Source organism: Panicum hallii, chromosome 6, assembly GCF_002211085.1.
Source record: "Panicum hallii strain FIL2 chromosome 6, PHallii_v3.1, whole genome shotgun sequence".
In the NCBI taxonomy this organism is placed as follows: domain Eukaryota; kingdom Viridiplantae; phylum Streptophyta; class Magnoliopsida; order Poales; family Poaceae; genus Panicum; species Panicum hallii.
This window is the reverse complement of record NC_038047.1, coordinates 40,179,626-40,199,348: the sequence shown is the minus strand read 5'-3', so window position 1 is coordinate 40,199,348 and position 19,723 is coordinate 40,179,626. Positions and strand designations below refer to the sequence as shown.

The 19,723-nt window shown below is 44.7% G+C and overlaps 2 protein-coding genes across 4 annotated transcripts; one reads left to right on the top strand and one right to left on the bottom strand.

Moving 5' to 3' along the window:
- Nucleotides 1-238: 238 nt before the first annotated feature.
- LOC112897128 (bZIP transcription factor TRAB1-like) lies at nt 239-5,478 on the bottom strand. 3 transcript variants are annotated; one of them, XM_025965333.1, is made up of 6 exons: nt 4,247-5,478; nt 3,899-3,970; nt 2,918-2,947; nt 1,739-1,762; nt 1,462-1,689; nt 239-515 (listed from the first exon to the last, which is right to left on the bottom strand). In XM_025965333.1, exons 1-5 carry the CDS (start codon nt 5,135-5,137, stop codon nt 1,657-1,659), a joined length of 1,050 nt encoding a protein of 349 aa, XP_025821118.1. In that variant the 5' UTR covers nt 5,138-5,478; the 3' UTR covers nt 239-515; nt 1,462-1,656. The 3 variants fall into 3 exon arrangements, with proteins under 3 accessions (XP_025821118.1, XP_025821119.1, XP_025821117.1); XM_025965334.1 differs by having other exon boundaries at nt 1,462-1,762; nt 4,247-5,477; XM_025965332.1 differs by lacking the exons at nt 1,462-1,689; nt 1,739-1,762 and having other exon boundaries at nt 4,247-5,475.
- A 9,176-nt stretch (nt 5,479-14,654) lies between these two features.
- Nucleotides 14,655-19,375, top strand: LOC112896746 (protein DJ-1 homolog C). Its single transcript, XM_025964871.1, has 9 exons — nt 14,655-14,923; nt 15,008-15,208; nt 15,482-15,631; nt 15,716-15,895; nt 16,591-16,668; nt 17,117-17,317; nt 18,014-18,151; nt 18,229-18,721; nt 18,988-19,375. The coding sequence occupies exons 1-8, from the start codon at nt 14,729-14,731 to the stop codon at nt 18,439-18,441; spliced, it is 1,356 nt and encodes a 451-aa protein (XP_025820656.1). The 5' UTR covers nt 14,655-14,728; the 3' UTR covers nt 18,442-18,721; nt 18,988-19,375.
- The last annotated feature ends 348 nt before the right edge of the window (nt 19,376-19,723 follow it).

Here is a 19,723-nt window from a genome sequence, read left to right as displayed (position 1 = left end):
CGATATCCCTAAATTATAAGTTCAATCCTGAAACTTACCACTTCAAGCCCTAAATTATCAAATGGAGTTCCTCCATCTCCTACTTCCGGAACAGGTGCTATACAAAGCCATTTCTAGTAAGGAGCAAGACGCCCCAGAGCTTCTTTTAGAGAACACTGTCGATGCCTACTTACTACCCATTGACCTTCCTATGAAACCATTGCACAGGTACTATTGGACTATCGCTGATCAGGGTATATAAGGAGCATGAGGGCACAGAAACGCAATAAAGCCGACAGACTCAAGGAGGCATAGTGACAGGATAAGAAAGTTAAGCACTGGTACACTCGACTCTGTCGATCACTAATATACAACAGAAATTTGGGCTCACCAAATCCTGACGATATGTACAAGTACCATGATGTTAAATATTTTGTCAAGTCCGATCATCACGAACTCAGTTACCAGGGACCTGTCAATGTTCTTCGCAGGCAGCGTTTCTTCTGTGCATATGGATTGCTGACCACTTCCAGGACCTGTTTGGAGAATAAGTCTTGTGATCAGTTATCTAAACAAGACAATAGTACCATGTGCATATATATGTGCAAGTGGATTTGCAAATAAAGAGCACTTTATGCACAGTACAAGGATTGAAAAGAAAAAAACTACAAAAGAGAACACCCAAAAAACTGAAACGCAGGCAAGAGCCATGCTCCATGATGCCATCAGACCTATTTATTTACAACTGGACTCTGCATTCTGCAACAAGCCAATGTTTGCCAGACAAACAGCTAAGTTGATCTAGTTACAGTGACAACCTTACCACTTACCATGATACATGGACGGCATGGCTGCTTATCATAAACAAAACAAATGGAGTGTATGATATATCCAAAGCTTTATGCATATAAGAAGCTCATGGATATATCAAACCTCCAAGCTGCATTAGGTGTTCAAGTTAGTGGGATATTAAAATATTTCAAGTGATCAAAACAGAAAGGTGACATAAACTCTCGATGACTATACTGGAACATTGTGTAACATATACTACCTTGTGAGGGAGAAGAAGGTTTAAAGCCATAGCAAACCAACATTTATTCATTTTTGCAAAACAAACAAACATTGCACAATTTTTGCTACAGCTGACATATGGTAACGTTTATTCTAGGGCATTACAGAGTTCAAAGTACTCATTCAAGAAAACACACTCAAAGTCCACTGTAGTCTATTCAATTTAATTTTTTCCCATTTAGTGTGTTCAAGGGCTGCATGGCATCAGGGAGTTACCAATATGATACATTTAGTCAGTAAAAACAAAGATTGTAAAAGATAGTAGGGTTTTGGTTTTCAGCTAGCAGCGCTGAGAAAATTTCAGAGAACTACACTTTTGCTCAAAATTATTGTCACGCTACACACATTGTAGCGCCATTATATAAAAAAAATATACATACTTTATACACATCATCAGAAAATTATACTTACTGGCATGAGCTGGTATGTCAGGCACACAAGTCAGCCATCCTAAAGCTAGCAGAACCACATATGCCTGACACGTCGGTTCCTGTGGTCAGTACCTCCTAAGAGCCCATTTGGGAGAGCTCCGGCCGGCTCCTCCTGGCAAAACACTGTAGCGACACTGTTCACTGGAACCGGTTTCCTCTCTCCTCCCCCTCCCTCTCACAGACGGACGAGGAGCCGGTGGAGCCACAACTCCGGCTCCTCTGACAGCACAGTGCTGCTGTCAGGAGGAGCCGGAGCCCTCCGAAGCCCGGCCAAACGGTCTCTGAATGTGTAATAGAATGATAATATGTGTGAAATATGTTCCGCGACAAAGCTTGCAAAATATTTGTAATAGTCTTTACTCTTAAGCAGATTAGTGTAGTCGAAATTTAAACCTAGATTCTAAAATAAGATTCCATTCTGAATCATTCTATGATTCTTGCATGATTTTTGCTTTGTGTTAAATGAGCGAACCATAATCAGAAATCAGTATTTAAAACTACATCCATTGGAAGTGTAAATACAATGCACGGAAAAGTACAATGGGCACATTATATGCGGTGCTTATCTCACCTACCCTGACTTCTGCTTCCCCTTCTGTGGTGTAATTATCTAGGAATGGCGAAATCAACCAGGCATCCTAATAAACACGTTTAGGCTGCCCACATAAACATGATTGCCATTATCATCCCTGACAGAACTATTTGCTCTCCATCACCTTCAAGAAAGGCTGCTGCCTCTGAGGTATGTCACAAGAACACAAACTCCCTAAGCCTTTGGTGTAACAACCAACGAGGCTGTCCCGCCAGTGTACAGGTTTTCACTTGCTTGGATGCATTTGTACAAGCGCTGCTGCTAGAGTACACCTTTACAAAGTGCTCAAGTTCAACGTGTGAATCAAACTATTGGAGGACCATAAATAACAAACCTACAGCAGATCCACTACAGTCACAAGTTCTCATGCATATCTTATGCTGTAAAGATCACCTTTTCAGTTACAAATTATGTACCTCCGTTGAAAAACAAAAATAAAAGCGGTCTTGTTCTCCCTGATGGATTCAAGTCGGAGATAAAGTTGCATGGTTTGACCTTTGACTTTGGTTAACAAACCCACAAACAATCTAGATGCAACTTTCTGGATGAATAGTACTATTCTTTAATGAGTTCTGAGTTTTAAACTTTTAATACCACATCTACCCTAATTTCCATATGCACGATAGACCAGCAACAGAAAGTCACAAAACCACTTCAACCAATGTTATGAAACAATGCATTTATTTGAACAAAAAAAGATAACAGCCTAGTTTCCTTCGGTCTTCCGATAGGAAGAGTGAAAAATACTCTTGAATTCACTAGTTGAAAAAAAACAGTAATGCATCCATTATGTGTAGGGTGAAAAAAAGAACAACAATAATGGAAGTCTGACCAAAAAAACTACCTGATTTTTCTGCATTTCCATAATTTCTTCCTGCAATTTGAGAAAACAAACAAAATTACTAACTTAAAAAATGCTAATATTATTTATAGAGAGATGCTTATAAAGAATATGAGGACACAAATTTGAATGTAGACATTGGAGAACAAATAATGGCTCCTAAAAGATATATTTTGCCCATTCATGAAGGCACAAAAATGTATCCACAATTCCAGTACCATAGTTCAAATTTTGCAAGCTGGCACTGGTGATTTGTCCATTTTAATTTGGGCGGTTATTTTTGGGGGAGGCGGAACATGCAGTAGTTAATAGCATGGGATAGGATTATCCATCCCTGTTTGGACTTTGGATGAGGGGGGGTTGCTCCAAATCCTATGCCCCTCTCAAAAATAATGATGACGCAAAAGTTGGTCCACTAAAATAAACTCAAAGGCAAACAACTGTACAATGACTTTGCAGTAGTTATTGAAGTTCAAAATCTATATTATATTTAAGAGACGAGGTTCATGTTTTAATCTCGCTTGTTACCTAAGTTTTTCAGTTAAAGCCCAGGTCATGCAATTTTGAAAACAAAGTGCTTCTTCTTTGAAAATTGCTGGGCTGTTTAAATTGAAATGCCACTTACTTCAATTCTTAAAATGGTCTCATCTTTTCAATTTGTTCCACAATTCAGTTGTGCTTATATAAAAAAATGTTTCAGTGAGATCCAACACGGCACTTGATCAAACGGATTTGACTAAAGAATTGAACATTTTAAAAGTTTAACAATTCAAAGTGAACAGTCCTCTCAGCTCCTCAGTAACCAACTTCCAAAGTCTTAGGACAAGTCACTGTAAATACTTCACTAAAGGACTAAGCATTTGCTATCCAACCAAAATCCATGAAATAACTAGTGATGTTAGCAAATGGACAGACATGCAAATGCAATCAGAATGCCTTCCTATCAAATGACAGAAAATACTACATGTACAACATGACATGTACCTGCTTCTTCTGCAATTCTGCGTTCAGTTCCTTGAGTTTCTGAACTTCAGCTTCCAACTCCATGGTATATGCCTGTAAATCATAAGAGATATAACTGAAACATATGCTTAGAGCAAAAAAAAAAAAATTGTGTCAAAGTTGCAGGCAGCAATATGCTAGGCCAGGCGTGCCTTTACCAGTGACTACCTTATTGAGTACCCATCGTTTTCAACATGGCATAGGCAAGGCCAATGTGCTGATTTATCAGAATTATAATACAATATTTTAGCTCATCAACTTGCAATAGGAAACAGCTGTTACTTAGTATGCAACACATACAATTGCAAGAATTCAGGACAAGAGTATTACCTGCTTCCGGGCACGGGATCTAGCTGCAGACTCCCTATTCTTGATCATCCTCCTCTGCCGCCGCTCCACCACTTTCTCCACACCCGCACCGCTCCTCCTCCCCCTTATCACTCCCTCAAATGGGTACGGCACCGGCGCCATGGGCGAGGACAGGTCCCCGTTCCCCTTGCCCACGGAGTCCAGCTGGGCCACCGACGTATCCACCGGGCTCACAGTGACGGCAGCACTCGGCATCCCCGCCACCCCAGGCATGAGCCCGTTGCCCATGCCCTGATCCTCGATCCGCACCGGCGCAAACCCCATCGCGCCCGCCCCGGCGTCATTGGCGGCCCCGAAGTTGCCGAAAAAGATGGAGGCGCCATTGCTGACCGCCTGAATCGGCCGCGGAGCCACCGGCTGCGCGGGGACCGCCGCCGCCATGGCCGCGGCGGCGGGGTTGTCCCGGACGACGCCGGCCCTGACTAGGAACTCCTCCAGCGTCATCTCCCCGAGGGTCGGCTGCCGGCTGGGCTGCGGCTCGGCCCCGCCGGCCGTCCCCGGCGGCGGGCCCTCCCGGACGAAGTCCCGCCAGACCTCGTCCACCGTCTTGACGCTGAGCGTGCGCGGCAGGGTGAGGGAGCCCTGCCTTTGCAGCGCGGCGCCGTCCTCGCCGGCCGCCCCCGCCGCGGAGGCCGAGGCGGAGGCCAACGCCATGGCCTGGCTCTCCTCGGCGGTCCAGATGCTCCGCAGCAGCTCGTCCATGTTCATGGAGCCGAAGTCCTTGCCGAGCCCTCCCCCCATCCCGCCGAGCGTGCTCTGGAACTCGTCGAACGTGAGCGAGTAGATCGACCCCTGCCTCGACAGCGGGCCCGGCCCCGCCGCGCCCCTCCGCTCGCCGTCCTTCAGATCCATCGACCCCCAGTCACTCCCACAGCGGCAGGACGACGACGAGGAAGCCGGCCGGGCGGGATTCGCGGCGCGCTATATAGGTTGCTTGCGCGCGGGCGGGCGGAGACGGCAAAGCGACTGGGGCGGGCGCAATCGATGCGTGGAACGACCGAATTGGAAGGCAAGGGACTGTGCCGTGCCGGCCCGCGCGCCGTCCGCCTCCGCCTCGGTGGTGGTGGTGGTGTTGGTGGTGGGGTTCGGTGGGCGGAGGCAGGCGCAGCCGCTACCTGTCTCGCCTGCTCGCCTAGTCGCCTCGCCGCCTCGCCGCGCCTTGGTGCGGGGTGCTCTCGCGAGGCGTGGACCGGGGGGGGGGGGGGTGTTGTCAGAGTGCGGCGCGGGACAGGTGTCCCCTCCCCGCGGCGGTGCCTATAGTGGCACGCAGCCCCCGAGATCCTCTGCGCCCGCCCGCCAACGGCCGCGCCGCACCTGTCGCGGGCCGCAGGGAAGGGCGCCCCCCGCAGAGGATCCGGGGGGCGCTCCCGCAGTGGAGTGGGGGGCGCGCGCTACGTGGCGGCGCGCGGAGGCCTCGGCCCGGCTGGACGTCGCGTCCAGCCAATCAGGGCGCGCGACGTGGGGGCGCGGCCAGCCATTTTCTTTTAACCCCCTACCCGACAAGAACAGGAGTCACACACGAGGCCGCCACCCCCGGCGGGCGCCGCCGCGGCCGTGAGTCTGACCGGTGGGCCCGCCCCAGCATGGGGCCGATCGATCAGCTAGCTGGTCGCGTGGTGCGGGCGGGGGGTGTGGTGCGTGGCGGGCGCCTTCCAGGATGCATCGTACCTACCAGATCTGGGGTTAACATGGGGGTGCCCTTTTTGAGCTTCCCTGTCCTCGTGCTTCGTACGGGTAGCACGGCTCTGCTGCCAGTAAAAAAAAAAATAACCCGGCGGTTAAAGTGAGCTGAGAGGATCAGGCGGTGAGATCGGGGGTAGATTTTACAGGCATTTTCCTTTCTGGTTTGGACAGAGGATTTGGGGCTTGAGATTCCTTTTTCATACGCATGCAGGAACTTCGTTGAATTTTGTGGGATTCAAAATTTCAAACAGGCTCTGGGGCAGTGTTAAGTAGAATCTTATTAGCAGTGTCGTTGCCTAGCAGCTTTGAATCTGATTTCCAACAGGGGAGCCTGGATGCCGGCATGTGCGACGGGGATGGGGGCGCGCGCACGCTCTTGGCGTGAAGCGAAAGGCTGCGCCACGATGCAATGGCGCGCGCATGTGGTGCACAGATCAAAGATGCCGCGGAAGAGGTTTTGGCAGGTGGGCGGGAGGTGAAGAATGGCCGTTTCCAAACTTTGGCTCGCATCAAGCACTTCATTTTAATTTAAACACACCATACATTCGATGTGAGAATTGTGTGTAAGAATTAAATGTATACGGTAGGCAGAGTGACCGCTCGGAGTTTGCAGCAATTACAACGCTAGAGGTTAAGAAAATCAGTAGAGAGTACACATGTTTCGACTATCGCTAATAAGGAAAAAGATAGATAACGCCACTTTATACCAAACACCTATAGTGTGCAAACCACATAGAAATGAGCACACCATTCTGGCGCTCTTTTTCTTTTTTTTTCTTCAAAATATTTTTTTTCTTGCGGATGCGATACGTCACTTCATCCCTACACGGCAATGAGAGATATAAAGCTATCTAAAGGATATCATAATAAAATATGAGCATTATTACATATGCTTGTAGCCACGCCACAAGAGACATCGCGTGTTGATGCAAAGTTGAACCCAAGGCAGAGCCGAAAGAGACACGTTGATGTTATATCAGCATAGATGTACGCTTTATCTTGTGATCAATGCGTGTTTCTTGTGTGTCTATATGACATTTTTTGGCTAATGCTCTAAAATGCTAGACTTTGCTATTAAGACTCGATATATGTTTAGTTTCTTGGCACAAGTAACAATAATTTTTTAACACAAAGTCTATGCAGATCCAGCCTTAGGACAAGACAACAGGGCGACAGCCTTAGACCAACAAAACGTTATGGACCCTTTGTATATAATGATATATGAGTGGTAATATTGCTCGTACGAAAATGTATTTGCTCAACTCCCTAGTGAATGAGATAAGATTCAGCCAAACAACTTAGGAACTTAAAAAGGCAAAGAGGCAAGAGATGACAATCCCACAATAAAAAGAATAACAAAATGCGTAGCAAACAATTATATATTTTAGCTACAGTTCTGAAAGTTTTAACGTATCTTCCTCAAAACTAACACTATCCCCTACTGTTATGACTTATGACTAGTGATTTTCACAATTCACAAGGTCATCGTGCATGTCTTCACTCTAGAGTTGAGCTCCCTTTGCCATTAGCCATATGTTATCATTGTTGGTTAGTTAAGACATTGTTTAGCTATCTAAGGACATGATGTGAAGAAACTAAGGAATGAGGAAGTCGTCGGGTTTTATCCTAACACGCAAAATGCCAGTAATTGAGGTAAAAGTAAGAGAGGTAAAGGAGTGACTATGAAAATAGAACTCGCTGCTTTTCAGTTTATCCTGGCCTTCTCCATTGATGAGGAACGAAGGTAGCCACGTGTTATGGCACTACGCATAAGTAGCGGGGAGACCTCATAGGCACTAAGATTTTCACTAACAAATTTGAATTCGATTAAATTATAAAAAATTAAGTATTGTTGCTTCCCTCCAACAAAGAAAAATTTAACTTCAAACTTTGCCCCTGTAGTATAGGTTGTATAGCTGGGACGGACCTTCGGAGTTCCGATGATCCTTCGTAAGGTCCTCACAGCCTTTGCATTGCTTTGTTCCACTTCTTTATGCCTCTGATTGATTTTTACCTTTTTGCTTAATTTTTTTATCTTGCTTTTGAAATAATGGATTCTGAAGCATCGATCAATTCAATCTTCTGTTGGGGAAAAATATGCTTCAATTTTTTTTCACATTAATTTTACGTGTGACTAGGTTCATGCCCGTGCGATGCCACGGGAGCGGAAAAATATTCAAACTCAATAAGAGGAGCGTGGAAAAATATAATGTTGATCTTACCAACATTGTGTGGTGAGCCACATTGAGATCCACAATCATCAAACTTTCACAATAATATCTTTGTGATAATGAATCCTTGTCGAATGTGCAATAGAAAGGGAGGTCGATGCGTCATGTGACACATCCGGCATGGCACGCTTCTCTCTATCATCTTCCATTCGTATTATCGATGCAAGTTGTATTCGAGTAGTTGATTTGTAGGCAAAACATAAGCATGATATTCAAAGATTCTTCTCATCTGAGTCAAGCTTCTCCATCATGAACTTGCATGTTTCTTTTTCAGCAATGGCATGATAACAGCCATTCATCGTAAGTTCAGGCGGATTGTATAACAAGTTTCAGTTCCAATAGAAACAAACCATTTTAGATTTACAGGACCACTCAAGGTACAAACCTACTACTATTACTAGTATGTTTCACGCTCTACAAGTCCTCGCCAATGAGATATTTGGGGATCATGTGTCGTTGATATCCAGGGCACACCACTGACCAAGAACTCCCCCACGATAGTCATTAGTATTCCAAGGCCGCAACCCGGCCAAAACTTGTCATTTCCAAAGATAGAATAAGTTACACCTAATATGTTACATTTATCTGATACTCACCGTTTTTATTCTGTTGTATCAGACAATGAAAAGAAAGGGGAATCATTTTGAGGTGATCATGGGATGATTGAAACCAAGCATATATTACATAAGCATGAGAAAACAGTTATCTATACAGATGATGTTTTGAATATAAGCATATTAAAAGAACTACAATAAGAAAATTCAAAGTGAACCGTGTAGCTGTTGTGGCATATAATTGCCTGCTCCAGTTTTCAACAGAGTTTGAAATGTCATGTTTGAACTGCAGAATGGAATTCGGAACTAAATTTAAGCAAAACTAAGCAGAGATTTTACAGCAAATGAATATGTTAGCTTTTGTCCATCAAAATGCACTCTTCTGAGGAAAACAATATTCAAAGCATAAAGACATAAACACACTTGAATAGCTTCAAGCTAAACTGAGCAATGACACATTCCAACCGTATTCTATAAATGAAGGCCGCTTTGAAATTCACCTTTGAAATCATGATGGCTTTCAGTTAAACTGAAATCTCATGATGATTTCAGTAGCTTACATTTTTTTCTAAAGCTCTAAATACTAAGAATATCAATGCTGTTTCAGCACCAATAATAACATTATCACAAAGTAAACTTGGGCATGCTTCACATGGTTGTTCAGATCCAGAAATCGAAACACCAAGGCAATCATACAAAAAAATCGAAACACCAAGGCAAGCTTCACATCCTGCCAAGAATCATCTAAAATGTGGTGTTCAGATGGGCATCCAAAACATGACACATTCTGGTTAAGTGTCTTTCTCATTTTGAACAAAGATTATCAATTTGTAAAGTTAACCTAAGAAATATCTGTAATAGTGCTATGCAAATTTCTTCTAACTGTAGCATAATTTTCTACTCTTTGGTTGATGAGGCAGACCGCGCTCGCTCCCTTTGCCTCTTAAGCTCATTTGAATCTATGTATCTGGCAATCAGATGAAACTTGTTGACACCATTTTTTAGCACGTATCTGGCCGATGCAAGGGCAAAGAAAGCAGCCGATCGAGCGAAGACTGGCCGATATGGCATCGCAGCCGATGGAGCAGGATTAGCGTTGATGATTTCGTCAGCAAGATATTATGTAGGCTCTGAGTCTTCCGTGAGTTGTTTTATTTTGGAAAGATTATTTTCTTTTTAGTCAAGTTATGCGATGTCGTAATCGACTACGGGTTTTAGCTTAGGCTATAAATATTGGTCTGCGGGCTTGTAATTAAGGAGAACATCCAATCAAATACAATAATTACTTCTTTGGCGGCGACTTCGCCAAACCCTAGTTTCGTAGCTTTTTCTTTTCTTCAACGAGTTCTTCTAGTCGGTAGGTCTGCATCGCTTCAATCTCCGGTTTGCTAGTAAGTTCCGTGTTTTACTGAGTAAATTAGGTCTTTAATTGGTAGCATATCGCTTCTTTCTCGATCTATTTATTCACCAGTTATCGATATTAGCTTTTCTTCGCGAGATTAATTCATTTAGTCTTGTTTATCTCAGCTCCTATCACGGTTATCCAGCTTAGATTTTAGTTATCTATCGGCTTTTACTGCAATTTTGTTGTTTCAATCTTTTACACCAAACACAGCCGATTAGATCTAGATCTAAGTGTTGTTTACGAGGCATTATTAAGTAAAATTAATACTGCTTGTACAGTTGAATCGACTGACTCTAGCCGATTGCTTTTTGACTCACATCGAATCTCTAGCCAATATCCCCTGTGAAACGATTCGGAACACCAGCCGATACGTTCCATAATTTGATGTTGTCTTATTCCTTGTCAATTTCAGATCAAATTGACTGGCACGCCTTGCAGCTACGCGAAGCTAATTGGAGCTTGAGCCGGAGGAAAGCAAATCTCCCAAGTCCTCGTGTGGTGTCACACAGGAAGCCGATTGCCAATTTTTTGCATCAACAGCAATCATGGATGAGTTATGTGTGGTGAGTCACTTGCCGGCGCCTTTTCTGTTTGTCAAATCGGCAAATGGTTCCCTTAGAACAATATTCGCCTTGTATGAATTCATTAGCGAAAACGTGCAGTATCTTGGCAGACAGGGTGCCTAACATTATCACCATCATCCAAACAGAAGGCCCCAGAGTGGGGTCCTACAAAATATTAATATAAAGCAGCAAAAGAAACCATATTAAAAAAGACTGCATATAAAATCATTGTACTAAAAGATTGCAGTCTAGTTTAAATGTTAAGTGTGTTTCAGTAGTTGTTCCTGCTGCTTAAAGTGTTTGGCTGCTTTATATTGTGAACGATCAAGATCCTTTCTCCACATATTCTGAATGTCAACACACCACACTGGTCATGCGAACTTCAGAACACCATCAAGGCTAAAATCCAGAGGATCGGCTACATGCTCTACGGCTAGGGTTTCAGGTAAAAAAAAGGCATGATCAAGTGACCACTCCAATTCATCCACATGCAAAAAATGAGTAAAAAGAAGATCATAACACTCAACAATTCTGCACACTGCAATACAAATGAGAATAGAAAAAAAAGATCGCCGTCTAACCGGGGAGGCCGTGCGCACCTCTCCTCACCCGCAGTTGCCGGATCACGCCTCTGTTTCCGATCGCAAGATGTACTGAAGGCCAGGAACCAACTGCGCATGCATAAGGAAATAGACCTGCCATGGATCGCCTTGTCTGAACTCATATTTGGAAAGATACAGGGTCTGGGCAAACCACAAACAGAATGTCAAATATCACAAAATATATCCAAACCGAGGGCCAAATGTCCCCACCTCTGATCAAATTTAATCCAATTAAAAATACTTCACGGGGCAGTGGCGGACTGGCTTCAAGACTTTTTGCTAACTAATCTACGAGTATACAAGAGATGCATGCATTACATCTACGAGTATTGAACCTTCTTATCGTTGTTGTAATGATGCTTTAATTCTACTTTACGCTATTCAAAACAGTAAAAAAGAATCACCACAGGCACCGAAGATGACTAGAATTAAAGCATTATGAATTGGCATCTCAACTAAAAGGTCAATTGCAATGTTCTGGTGCGTGCAGCTAAAAATGTAACGATGGTTCAGTGGCCGGTACTGAACTTTAATATATACATCGGGTTTTATGCAGATCTCACAAAATTATTCCATAGTTCTTTGTTCCAGGGGGCTAATTTAAGAAAAGCTAGGGCGCCAGCAATAGGTTTTATGCAGACCTGTTCAGAGCAGTTTTTGGAGGGGTTAGAGGTTGAATCAGCAAATATGCCTGAAACAAAACTTTTAGAGGAGTGTTAGGGCTACAATTTATCTTTAGATATATTTCAAAGTTTAGTAGTAAATTTTGGATATAATTGGACTGATAAACTCGGGTTCAGAAAAATTTAGGCTGAACCCGAGGTATACAGCAAGGTCAGAGCAATATTTGAGTATGATACAGGCTGAATTGGAGAAAGTGCATGTAATCAAAATTGTAGAGGAAAGTGTCCCCTACAATTTTTCTGTTGGACGTTTTCAAAGTTAACATGCAAAATTTCGAGAAAAATGATGACAGGTCCAGGGACCCGGGGTCCCCAGCAGGCCCTCTCCCTGGTGGCATTCTGGATGGCCTAAGATCACGCGTGGATCAAACGGACATCCTGACTTTCTCCAAGCCGTCCAGGCCCACGGTCCCGACCGGTCGGACAGTCGGCTGGAGCCTCGGCCCGCGTTCCCAACCGAGAGGACGACTAAGGCCTAGGTCCATACTATGGTCCGACCTAAGACGCCAACCGAACTCTGCCACGCACGTGTCACTTTCCCCGACTGATGATGTCAGGCGCTGGCCGGGCCTCGCACGCTAACTGTCCCCCGAGCCAGGTGTCGAGGATAAGGACGGACACGACGGAGTCAACTTGCCATACAGGCCAACTACTCCCTCCACGAGGGTTACAGTCTCCTCTGTTGCCACGGTAGGGGGTGCTATTCCATTTGCCCATCCTCATGAAGGGAGACGCAACGTCATCACGATGCGGCGGACACGCCTCCATCATAACAGAGTGAAGGGGCGTAGCGCCAGGGACAGAGCGTGACTACCATACCGTACTTATCATCGCACGCTCACCCCCCGACCGACGGAGCATGACGCACAGGGATAAGATAAGATGGCCACCCCACGATACAGGACTTGGACAGTGGTCATCGGAAGGCCCCGACTGACAGAGCTGGCAGTCCTGACTGACAGAGCTGGCGACTCCGACCGGCAAAACAAGGAACACTCTCTCTTTGTACTTCACTCTTTCTACTTTTGGTTCCCCTGTGACGGAGACCCGTTGGACTATAAAAGGGAGGGTCATCCGCTTAGGAAAGACACATCAACATTGGACTATAAAAGGGAGGGTCATCCGCTTAGGAAAGACACATCGATAGATCTCGATCATACCACATCATCCGCTCGCAATCTTGTAATTCCCCTAACTCTCACACAAGCACCTGGGCTGAACCAATACAACGACTGACCCCAACTGGACGTAGGGCACGATTGCATGAACCAATATAAATCTTGAGTTATTGTGTGTTAGGCCACCTCTAACCACCAAGGGCGATACACACTTCAAGTTGGTTTAGCTGCCGGCCATTTCTGAAACCGACAAGTACAAGAATCAGGTTCAGGGAAATGGAAAGGAAAGAGCAGAGCTGAACAAATTAGGCTGAACCGAGGTTATCCTCGTCGCCGATCGTCGGCAGGAGAAATTTGACCCCACCACGCGTCGATTCATGGCCGAGACAGAAGCAAGCTATCAGGCATGACGTGGAGGACCCTAAGGCGGTTTTAATTCGAATAACACCCCCCCTCCAACGAAGCTCATCTGGTGCCGCCCTTTGCCATTCCCCTGTCCGCCAGCCATCTCTTTGCCTCCGGCGAGCTCCCGCCACCCTCCAGCACTCCCCGACCGATTCCTCTTTACCAGAGCAGCACAAGAGCTCTAGCAACCCATTCTTCCACTCCCCAAGTCACCCCAGCAACTATCCTCTCCGGAATCCGCCTGTTTACCTTCACCCGAGCGCCACCGCTGCCTAAGATCTCTGGTGAGCTCAATGTTAGGGCCGTGGTTCTTGCATTTTGAGTTGCGTTCAGGGGCGAGGGCGTGCGTGTGGTGCTGGACTTGCGGTTGGCCGGTTGGGAGTGGTTCTAGGTGAGTCAGAATAGCGCCCTCGCTGTCGCCTGCCGCCTCGCCATGGACGCTACCGTAGGGAGCCCCATTCCGATGGGATTTGGTTGCGCGTGAGGGCTCGAGAGGGACGCGAGGGAGCTAGGAGGGTAGCTGGCGGGGAAATCGAACCTGAGTTCTCCCTCCTTGATCGCAGTTGCCGCGGCGCCGCCTCACTTGTATGTTTTCACCCTCCTTGGCCGCAGTTGTCGCGGTGATGCGTTGATGTTGAGATGGTGAAAACGTGACCGTGAAAACGCGATGGGACGGGAGGATTGCGAGTTGACCTATTGCGTTACGCGAAACCTACCAACGGCGCCGGTACGCGAAACCTACCAACGGCGCCGGATGCACTGTCGCGAGACGATGTGGAAATCTTGTGGTAACCCACGATCGACGGTCTAAATCAAATATTAACAGCGAGTCAAATTCACCAGCGGCAGGGATCCTCAGGAGACGAAACGATGGGCGTCGAGGCCGCCGGTCGCGCGAAGAATTTGTCTCCTAATTGGTTTTTTAGGAGTAGAGATTTCTCTATATTTTCTGGCGTATTCCTTGGACAAGATGTACTAACTCTAACTGATACCATTACATGGTCAAACCAAACAAATTTCGTTTTGACTCGTTGGTAAACTGCCCTTCCCCTTCCATCCGTGTGATGTGATACCGTTCCCGTTTGCCTTTGCCGCGGCCAAGCCAAACACTGGATTTTTGGGTTTTTCTTCCCCGGGGTTTATCCATCTGCTCTCAGCCTACGCTCCTCGTCTTCGCTCCGACGACCCGCCTTTTCGCGATGCTCTCTCCATGGCACTCTCTCCTCTCCCCGACCGCACCTACCGCCACGGAGATACGGGCACCGCTGCATCCACCAAACCGCTCCCTGCACTCCTCGCTTCGATCACCACCACCGCGTTCCGTGGCGCGGGCCGCCCCCACGCTCTCCGCCACCGCGACGGCTGTCTCCTCGCCGCCCTCTCCAAAGAAGAAGGTACTTCTCCATTCGCCACCTCCCTGCATGGTCATGACAGATTGACAGCCCAGGAGGTTGACTTCCGCGCTTTTGTATAATGAGGTTCTCGTGCCCATCGCCATGGGCACAGAGGAGATGGAGGCGGTCGTCCTCGCCGGCGTCCTCCGGCGAGCCGGCGCCGACGTGACGCTGGCCTCCGTCGAGGACGGCCTCGAAGTGGAGGCCTCCTGCGGCTCCCGCATCGTCGCGGACACGCACATTGCCTCCTGCGCCGACCAGGTGTTCGACCTTGTGGCTCTTCCGGTAATTCACATCTTCTTATCTTACTGATCGACGTGGTATAAATGTTTCCTGCGTAGCTTAGTTTATTGAATTTCAAGTAGCAGGAAAGTGATTTAGGAACGTTCTGGTATCTTGAGACAGCACAGCAAAGAAATGTTGACAATACTTCACTCCTGTGCTATAGTCATGATTACTCATTTTTGGTGCTGACAAGTGGTCAACCTCATGTGTATTGCATCACTTGCTAGCAGTGACTAAAATATTATATTTGATTCTTGGGTTCATGTGTTTCAGGGAGGAATGCCTGGTTCAGTGCGGTTGAGAGATAGTGATATCCTTAAGAGGATCACAGTTCGTCAGGCTGAGGAGAAAAGACTGTATGGTGCTATATGTGCTGCGCCTGCAGTTGTTCTAATGCCGTGGGGTCTCCACAAGAGAAAAAAGGTGGTCGTTTTACTATATGGATAAATTCAGTCCACCAATGTTTAGGCTCATCTAGTGACATCTTTTTTTTCTTGTTTTTACAAGATCACCTGTCACCCATCTTTTATAGGAGATCTCCCTACATTCCGAGCTGTTGAATCAAACGTTCAGGTTTCAGGAGAGCTCACTACAAGTCGTGGGCCAGGGACGTCATTCCAGTTCGCTTTATCATTTGTTGAGCAAATGTTTGGGCCTCATGCAGCTGAAGATGTGGACAGAATTTTGGTTTGTCAGAAGAAACTTTAATATCTTTGTTATTTCACATAATAGCCTTAAAGTATCATAATCTTTTAGCTGATGAGAGAACCGAACAATAACTCAGTTGGTATAGCCTCCAATTGAAGGTCGGCACCCCAGGCTTAAAGCCAGGTGCTTGCAGGCTGTGTGAATACCTCCCTAAAGGTTCCGTACTCCCCTCTCTTAGGACAAAGGGGGACAATCTTCTCCCTGCGTTGAGTTTCTTTATCTTTTAGATGATTATAGGTTATTTTACATAAAGATTAGTCTGGTAATTGCGGTGGTTAAGGTCATGGTTTCTACTCCGCAACCACCTTAAACTAATAAAGGTAGAATTCAGTCCCAAGCAAGTTGGGGTTGGCTAGAGTTGAAACCCAACAGGAGCCACTAATCAAAGTTCAGGCACGTGAATAGCTGTTTTCCGTGCACTCCTTTTTCAAGGATAAATCTTTGGGTATATTCCATCCTTTCAATTCTCCTTTTATTGCCTCCTCCCATGTCAATTTTGGCCTTCCCCTGCCTACTGGCTAAACTAATAAAATTAAAGACACATAAATTCCAACTTTGCATTCTCATTTCTTTTTTTTTTCTTCTTAAATTCAGTTTTGTCAGGCCTACTGGCAACTCAACTACTCAGTTTTGGTTTATTAATGTTGATGGTTCTTTTTTATATTACACAACAGATGACACAAATTGACGGCGATTTTGAAAGGAGTACAGAGGTCAATGAACTTGAGTGGTCTATTGATCACAATCCTCATGTAAGTACACCTTAAACTGCATGCTGTGTCATGTCATGCATGGTTTCATCCTTCACCATGATTTTATGTCATACTTTGGAGGGCATCATGCTTTAATGAAATTTGACCAAATCCTGGTTTGCTTAAATCATTCATTTTAAAAAATGACCACATCATAGTGAATTATTTGCACAACTTAGTCTGCTATTCTAGCTGATTCTCATTTAAAGGTATACCCTTGATTTAGTAAAGTTCAGTTCGGTTGCACATTCCCTAGCATGCAATATAGTTGATCTCTCTGTTCACTTTCAGATGCTGTTGTTTATCATATCTAGTTCTCTCAGTAAGTTCAGTCATACTCATGTGCACGGACAAATTAATTGAAATGGTATGATTGGCTTCAGGTGTATTTTGATGGAAGGTTGGCTGTTTTGTTATAACATTGATGTTAATTTGACATGGAAAACAGGTTCTTATTCCAATCGCAAATGGGTCTGAAGAGATGGAGATCATAATTCTGGTTGATATTTTAAGACGTGCAAATATAAATGTGGTATTGGCATCAGTTGAAAAATCTCCAAATATTGTTGGATCTCAAAGGATGAAGATTGTTGCTGATAAAAGCATCACGAGTGCCTCCGATTCAAAATACGACCTCATCATTCTTCCTGTAAGTTATCTTGCAGTTCATCTTTTTATTTGGATGGTCATAAATGGCAACACACATTTCAACAAGATATCTGCCTTCTGCCATTTAGTTCACGGATGTGGGACAAAATTGTCCCCACCATCCCACCTTATCCTTTTGATGATGTCATATTATACCAAAGTGCGTGTCTAACGTATCACAATCAAGTTTAGGTCATTTTTTTTACAAGAGTTGATCTAGATGTATATTAGCTGTGAGCTAGTTTGGTATGAAAGGATTCATTGAGCGAAAGCTTAAAACAAGATAATCTCATTGTTGCATTTTACATAGGGCCTGGTTTTCAGATGTCATTTATAGCTTTTATGCCATCACAATCAGTTGTGCCGGCACATTGATCTTGTAATAGTAGTTTTGTTTTTAGTGGAAGAAGAACTGTATGTAACTTTGTTGCAACTCCATGCTACTATGCTAGTGTTGTTGTTTCTCAGCATATAGGTCGTCGCGATGTTTGTATGTTTCTCCGATAAATTATGTGCCTTCTTCAATTATGAATCCCTATCTTGTTCTTTTGTGCTTAAGATGCGGTACCGGGACGCCTTATAAAAAAGGTGTAGTATCAGGATTTAAATGCTAAACAGACTTGAACTTAAGCTTCTATATGCAACTGCATGCTGTATTGTTCTTTAGCATTTCATTTGTAGATGTTGTACCTTTCAGGGAGGAACTGCTGGAGTTGAGCGGCTGCACAGGTCAAGAATTCTGAAGAAGTTACTCAAAGAACAAAAGCAAGCTGGCAGGATGTATGGTGGGGTCTGTTCTTCTCTGAAGGTCTTGCAGCTGCAAGGTTTACTTGAGGTGAGATTCTAAGACACAAAACTCACGGCACCTCATATTCCTTGGAAATGAAAAATGACGTCGGATTTTTTACCCAGGATAAAATAGTGACAGCTCATCCCGCTGTAGCCAATGAGCTTACTTGCAAAATTATTGACCGATCAAATATTGTGATTGATGGAAATTTGATTACTGGGAAGGGGAGTGGAACAGTTGTTGATTTTGCCCTAGGTATCATCAGGAAATTTTTTGGCCATGGACGAGCCAAAAGTGTGGCGAATGGAATAGTTTTTGAGTACCCTAAGAGCTAAAGCACCAAGAATTGCTGAAACTACGAAATGCACAACACATTTATGGTTGTGATCAAAGATATGGCTATCTATGCTCCTGATAAAAGGTGAACCGATGCTTTTGGGACTGCAAGAGAGTCCTCTGCTGTTGCCTTTCTGGACAGCTGGACTGAAATCTCCAGATCCACTATATATGTTGGGATGGACCAAATTTACACTAAGAAGCTTCAGTGGAAGTCATCCCATCGTCTTGTTGATATGATTTGTTGGCGGATAAATGACACAGAGTGATTGCAAACTGGTAAGTTCTATGTGATGTTGATAGGCATGAATACTTCTTGCTTTCACATACATGATCTTCTTAGCTGAAAGTTTTCTTTGGTCAAAAAAGAAAAAACATCTGTGTACACACTCACTACACAGGCAACATATGTCTGCAACTTTAGCTCAGACAACAATTTAATGACATTTCACTATTGAAATAGTTGAGGAATTTCGAGCTATTAAATTTACAGAAATGAAAGTCCTTTGCTGGAAATTAACTGATGTACTGTATGCTATATGCAGATTATGTGCATTCAGAGGAAACTTTACTGTCTTCAGTGTGCCTGTATTGGTCTGGGGACTCATTTGCTGAGGTCTGAAGCCCTTAGATGTTGCTATATACAATCTGTGAATTCATCTGAGAAGCTTATCTAACTCTGGACTTTCCCAGATACTGGGTTTCAGGAGTGCAAAGCTAACTAAATCAATATTTGCTTAAATTGGAACTTGTGCATTGCTGTTTTTTAATCAGAAGTCGGTTTGACCTCACTTTGTGTATTACTGATTTTGTTAGAAGTCGTTTTGATCTGTCTTTGTGTACTACCGATGGATTGTGCTTTTCAATTCATGGTTCAATGTCACTATCAGAAGATACACGAGTTACTGAATTTAAAAGGCAGTTAGCATAACAGAATTGCTTATTTTGGTTGCGCATAACATATTTGCTTATTTTGCCTACGCCAGTCTTCAGGTAACGATATGCCTTTTGGGGCGAAGCAAATTGAGTGCGTTCTGCTTCTGACCCAAGTAATAAGATGATTCCCAGCTTTCAGACTGGAATGTAATATGATGTACTCTCCGACAGTTTCTGTAAAGCAATGCAGTGCAAAACTAGCAGAACAGGAACTCTTATTATTCTGTGGTCAGATACCAATAATCACAATTCACAAATAACCATATGCCTTTTGGGGCGAAGCAAAGTGAGCGTGTCCTGGTCCTGACCTAAGTCATTAGATGATTCCCAGCTCTCAGACCGGAA

What these genes read in the sequence shown, in the direction of transcription:
- LOC112897128 (XM_025965332.1), bottom strand. Translation starts at nt 5,137, where the DNA reads ATGGATCTGAAGGACGGCGAGCGGAGGGGCGCGGCGGGGCCGGGCCCG. An exon ending in GATCCCGTGCCCGGAAGCAG is followed by an intron (nt 3,971 to 4,246) that starts GTAATACTCTTG and finishes TATGATTTACAG; the next exon opens with GCATATACCATGGAGTTGGA. An exon ending in TGGAAATGCAGAAAAATCAG is followed by an intron (nt 516 to 2,917) that starts GTAGTTTTTTTG and finishes TTCTCCAAACAG; the next exon opens with GTCCTGGAAGTGGTCAGCAA.
- LOC112896746 (XM_025964871.1), top strand. Translation starts at nt 14,729, where the DNA reads ATGCTCTCTCCATGGCACTCTCTCCTCTCCCCGACCGCACCTACCGCC. An exon ending in CTATTGATCACAATCCTCAT is followed by an intron (nt 16,669 to 17,116) that starts GTAAGTACACCT and finishes CATGGAAAACAG; the next exon opens with GTTCTTATTCCAATCGCAAA. An exon ending in ACGACCTCATCATTCTTCCT is followed by an intron (nt 17,318 to 18,013) that starts GTAAGTTATCTT and finishes TGTACCTTTCAG; the next exon opens with GGAGGAACTGCTGGAGTTGA.